The sequence below is a fragment of the Neolamprologus brichardi genome, chromosome 20 (assembly GCF_056152115.1).
Source record: "Neolamprologus brichardi isolate AB-2024 chromosome 20, ASM5615211v1, whole genome shotgun sequence".
Taxonomy (NCBI): Eukaryota; Metazoa; Chordata; class Actinopteri; order Cichliformes; family Cichlidae; genus Neolamprologus; species Neolamprologus brichardi.
The window spans coordinates 22,846,729-22,852,575 of NC_142123.1; the positions used below are offsets into that span (position 1 = coordinate 22,846,729).

At 41.1% G+C, this 5,847-nt stretch overlaps 1 protein-coding gene across 1 annotated transcript; it reads right to left on the bottom strand.

The window, feature by feature from the left end:
* Positions 1 to 7: 7 nt before the first annotated feature.
* exorh (extra-ocular rhodopsin) lies at positions 8 to 5,463 on the bottom strand. The gene is made up of 5 exons (XM_006796433.3): positions 4,779 to 5,463; positions 4,358 to 4,526; positions 4,012 to 4,177; positions 2,147 to 2,386; positions 8 to 987 (listed from the first exon to the last, which is right to left on the bottom strand). Exons 1-5 carry the CDS (start codon positions 5,137 to 5,139, stop codon positions 868 to 870), a joined length of 1,056 nt encoding a protein of 351 aa, XP_006796496.1. The 5' UTR covers positions 5,140 to 5,463; the 3' UTR covers positions 8 to 867.
* Between the last annotated feature and the right edge of the window lie 384 nt (positions 5,464 to 5,847).

Genomic DNA, 5,847 nt, shown 5'->3' on the forward strand with positions numbered 1-5,847 from the left:
TCAGAGTGGTTCACTTCTAAATGCATTACAGCGCCACAGTGAATTTTAACATTTGAAAACCATTATGATTTGGCCTGCCACCTAAAAGCCCACAAGCTAGCATCTGGAACTTCTCAGAAATCCTTGTAAATGTTCTCATGAAGAAAACGAGTAAAGGGCAGGGGGGATCGTGCAGACATTTAGCTTTGTTTTTATTGCAGGACACAGAACAACTGCCACAAATCCTAGCCATTATAGTAATATTCCTGTTTCACCTTAATTCACACACTAGCATTCTGACATTCGCATACATAAACATCCAACTCACACATGTACAGACTCTTGCAGGAGGTCCATATTTCTTTACACTAATCATCTCAGACAATACCAAGAAGCTAACCTTCTCAGCTTGATCAACACGGCAACTAGAATAGAGTTAGAGAGACAAGAGTAGAGCTTAAAAACTCATCTGATTATCTAAACAGAGTAATTCCACTCATATAATTGACTGCTTAAAGCACGTTTTTGGATACATAATTAGCTGTGATAATTACTTACAGTTGGATTTTTACCCAGTTTGTGTGTTTTTGGAAAGTGGAGAGCTCATATGGTGCTCAGTTGGATGACCACCAAGTGGTCACCCCTTTGGATGCCAGGTTAAAATCTGTGAGACCAGCTGAACCCTCCATAATTAAATGGATTAAAAACACACATGCTGGTTTTTAAATGTGTCAGTCCCGCTTGAAGGTGCAGTGGCGACACTGCAGAGAAGACAAAGGGAGAGGTAAGTCAAGAGGATTGGCTGATTGAAGGTAGTGCTGCTTGGCGGTGGTGGGTCCCCATCTGAGACAGGCACAGATGGGACAGAAGAGGGTGAGAAAGCACAGGTCAAGCGGGGGCCACCTGGCTTGAAGAGACGGATGAAGTCTGAGTTTTGGAGACGGCGGCCTCATCTTCTCCAAATGGGTTCTTTCCACAGCACACCGTGGTGATCATGCAGTTTCTGAACTGGAGGTCACAAAAACAAATCACAATCAGAGTTATGACGCCTTCACGGGTTGTCAAACTCATTTTACATCGCGAGGCCACATACAGCTCAATTTGATTTTTAGTGAGCCAGATCAGAAAAACTATTGCCTATAAAAAGACACCTGCAAACTGTTTAAGTGTAAATAATTTAAATTTAAGTGTAACTACAAATTTAATCATTGAGGTTTCAAAAGAAAAAAAAGTGCAATTTGTGCAACAACACCGGCGACAATACATCTCAGCCTTTATATGACAGAAATGCTTAAATCAAAGAAACCTATAAACACAGCACTTATGGCTTAACTTGTGAAATAAAGGTTAAAAATGAAAGAAAAGACAGGTTATTATCTGCTCATTTGAATTCTTTTTTTTATTTGACTTTATTTTTTTTTTTACTTTGGGACATAGTTAATTAGAAAAAAACGAATTAACTATTAAAATGGCAAATGCATTTGTATAGCGCTTTACTTAGTCCCTAAGGACCCCAAAGCGCTTTACACGTTCAGCCATCCACCCATATTCACACACCAGTGATGGCAAGCTACATTGTAGCCACAGCTGCCCTGGGGCGCACTGACAGAGGCGAGGCTGCCGGACACTGGCGCCACCGGGCCCTCTGACCACCACCAGTAGGCAACGGGTGAAGTGTCTTGCCCAAGGACACAACGACCAAGACTGTCCGAGCCGGGGCTCGAACCGGCAACCTTCCGATTACAAGACGAACTGCCAACTCTTGAGCCACGATCGCCCGTGTGAATTCGAGAAATGTTCTTAAATTTAGATTTACTAGTCAAAGTAGAGATTACATTAGTGTACCCCTGTAGTTTCCAAGTTAACGATTTGTTAATCTAAAGTGAGCAATGAAATAAAGGATAAAGAAATGGAAACACAACTAGATAATTAAACCAAATCATTTGAAAATGGGCAAATCTGGTAGAATCACACACATCTGGAAAAAAAAAACACACAACCCCAACTGCCGTGAACAGGAAATTTGTTACTATATAAGCTAAAATTTACAATGTAAAGTGCTTCTCTGAAAAGTAACCACTGTCAGACACATGAAGCCCACACAATTTCCTGCAAAAACTGTGTCAAAGTGAAAATGCGTTCATGAAAATACTCTTGTACGTCATACCTGTCTGTTTAGCAGGATGTAGATGACTGGGTTGTACAGAGCGGCACTCTTGGCGAAGAAGGCGGGAGCAGTCATGAATACTGGCCCAAACTCAGTTCCCTGATTGGCAAAGATGTACCAAGCCACGCTGGCATAGGGCACCCAGCATACCAAAAAGGAGATCACCATGACAATGACCATGCGAGTCACTTCTTTCTCTGCCCTCTGGGTGGTTTCAGACTCCTGCTGCTGAGCTGCAGCCTAACAGACAGATTCAGGTTAACTTAAACCTCTAATCCGAATGTAAACAAAAGGCTTGAGCCCATCACGACTGCTGAACAAAACTGATTAGACCACCGAGATGACTAACACTGTTTATTTAGTTATGTTTTTTATGTTGTGGAAAAAACAAACGCATTATCCTGTGGAAGCCCGTTTCCACCACTGAAGCGATTTATTTTTTCCTGCCAGTCAGAATTTTGCAGCATTATTTCAAATATTCAAATTTTGAGATAATAACTTCAAGTTTTGTCTTAGCTCTACCGATCTCACTGACATGAGACAAGTACTCTCTCCAAAAACAGATGAGAATTCATGCCTGTCACTTGTGAACGTGCACTAATTTTATTGTCCACATGGGGGCAGCAAAGGTTGAATACGTTATTCAGAACAAGACTTTTTGGCATAGCTAGTGTGGAGGTTAAGAGTTAGCTAGGCATTAGCATTGTAATGCATTTTATTTATTGTATTTGTACTGTTAGTTCTGTTCTTGGTCTGAACTAGCTACAAGCAGCACATGCTTAAGCTGTATGTTTCAATGGAGAAATCGTAATGATTTTAAATTTATCTTTAACCTTGTCTGCTGTAAGATAGTTTCAAAAATATAAACAGTGACTTATTTTAGGCATGAAAACTTACCTCAGGCTCACATCAGGCTAATGTAATTTAACATATGTAAAGATGCTCATATTTCACACGAATGTTGAATGATTAGATTTTAGGAGAGACTGTCTCTCACTACACTAACTATACATAACTTCCCGTTTAGATGCTTGATTCAACTTTTTGTTTAGCAGCTAATAACAAATAAAGTGTATTTGTAGTGTGTAGGAGGTGATGCTGGGTTTTGGGTTTTTTGCTAAAAACGTTGATATATTGACAGAAAGTTGACACTGTGTTGACTGCAGTAGGCCAATCAGTGCAATAAATTATCCTAATCTAGACTTGGTATAAGCTGTCAGCCAAAGCATTATATTAAACATTGGCCTAGTATTTTGCAGTTGGTGTATCCTTATCAAAAAACACACATGAGAAGCTATGAGAGCAGTAAGAGTGTACCAGATCATTAAAGCTGGGTCACGCAGCCAAAAACAGTCTCCCTGAAACTCCTTCTAAATCTCCCCAAAGCTGGGAGGAGCTGCAGATTCAGATAAAAAAAAATTCTCTGTAGGTTATAAGCAACCTATTTTCATCTGTTTCCACATGTTTAAACTACCATTTGACAGATGTAATAAAGAATGCTGATTATAGCTAATTTAAATGAAAATCTGCATTATAATTGTGTATAATCACTTATACATTATAAATGCTCTTATTCTATTATTAATAAAGGCATCAGGACGACACAGTGAGCAGGCAGACTGCCCTTTAGCCAGAGGACCTGGGTGTAAGCTGCCATGTTGGCAGGGATCTGCCCTCCTGAAGTGTCCTTGAGCCCCTAAATCCCTTACATCTCCAGAGACTCTGTGATGTGCAGTACCCCTTGTGAAAGGGAGCAAGGTGAAAAAAAAAAAATCAAAAAACATAATAAAGTGGAATTTTTCCACAGGGCTAAACAATATATCAAGTCTTTGCTATTAATATTGCTTTGGCAGTGGCATTCCTACCGCTCGCACAGTGCAGAGGAGGCTAGTGTAGCAGAAGAAGATGATGAACAGGGGGATACAGAAGTGGAGGACAAACATATAGATGACGAACGAGGTGTTGTTGATCTCAGGCTTGGGAGTGTAGTAGTCAATCCCACAGGAACACTGCATTCCCTCTGGGATATACCTGCACAACACACAATAACTCAAAGACTTCCGCCAGCACCATTACACAGAGTATTTGTGCCGCATGTGTGATTTACACTAGTTTGCAGGTTTTAAAAACATAACTAAAAAACTGCTTTACTGGGAAAATGGTCCTCAGAATATTAATCAAACAGAGTGTAGACACAGAAACTAACTGTACCGGGACCATCCAAAGAGAGGGGGAGCAGCACAGGTCAGGGCCATGACCCATGTAAAACCCAGGCCAGCCATGGCATGTTTTTCTCCAAAGCGGAAGTTGGTCATCGGCTTACAGACCACAATATAGCGCTCAATAGCCAAAACCACCAGAGACCAGAGAGCAATCTCTCCTGAAACATGAAAGAAAGCATGTATGTAAGTTTAAGTACAACATCTCTACTGACATTAAACATGAAATAATAAAAGCAGTATATTAGATTCAAGTTTAAGTAATTAGACAAACTAATTTCCTATGAAAATGAATGACTTAATACAATTCAAACCTATGAGAGTGACCCAAAAAACAATAGCAAATTTAAAGTGTGACTTGTTTTGTTCTAAATCCACACAGAAAACACAGTTTACACAATTCTGACTCTTACCTCCTAATGTGGCGAAGAATCCTTCAATATTGCAGCCGCTGACACCTAAGACGAAATATCCATGCAGGGCCGTGTAGAGCGTGACCGTGAAGCCCCCAACTACCATAAAGAGGTCGGCCACCGCCAGGTTGAGCAGAACGTAGTTCAGCGGGGTCCTCAGCTTTTTGTGCTTGACAGTGACGTAGAGGGTGAGAAAGTTAATGGGGAAGGAAGAAATGATGAGGAACAGCATGTACGCTGCAAGAAGAGAGTACTTCCAGGGCTCAGCCAGGTAGTACTGAGGGTACTCAAATGGGCTGCGCACCACCCCAGTCTTGTTAGACATGGGTACATAGAAGTTGGGTCCTTCTGTGCCATTCATGGCTGCGGGTGTTGATGCCTTTTCTTCTTCTAAGACCTTAAAAGTGGATGAAACAATCTGTGCCTCTCTCTCTCTTTTTAGAATAAACTACTATGAGGGAGTCTTTGGGTGTAGTTGAAGTGAAAATGAGGGAGAAAGGATGGACGGTGGAACGGCTCTTGTAGAAGTAAGGTGTTCTCTGCAGCCCCCTGAGGAGGTGCGCCACCTTTTAAACAGGCTGGTCGGATTAGGGACTTGCAAAGAGTGAAGTGTTAGGAAAGATGGAATTAAGACACACAATGTGAGAGTCCCTCTCTCTCTCACAGACGCACACACATATACACACACAATGGAGAAAACTCCAGAAATAGATATGCAGTATGTTAAGCAATTTCAAGGTGAGAGGTAACAGCCATGGTTATCCAAACCCCATCATTACTGTCATGCGCATCAGTGCTGCATCAGAATGAGATGAGAGAGTAGGAGGGAAAGGGAAGGAAACTAACTGTCTGTGATCTGAACCGTGCAGAGTAGACCAACTATAAATGAAATTTCTTGAGCGGTCCAACTTATTTGCATCTGTAAAAGCCTAATCCCTAACCAATGCATAATGCAGAGCTCAACTCATAGCCTTGAGTGAACTGCAATTAGAATCTGGGAGACACAAACACAAATCAAGAGGAGCAGTTATTGTCTTTGAAGGATTAAGAAAACTCGCAGTTTTACAAA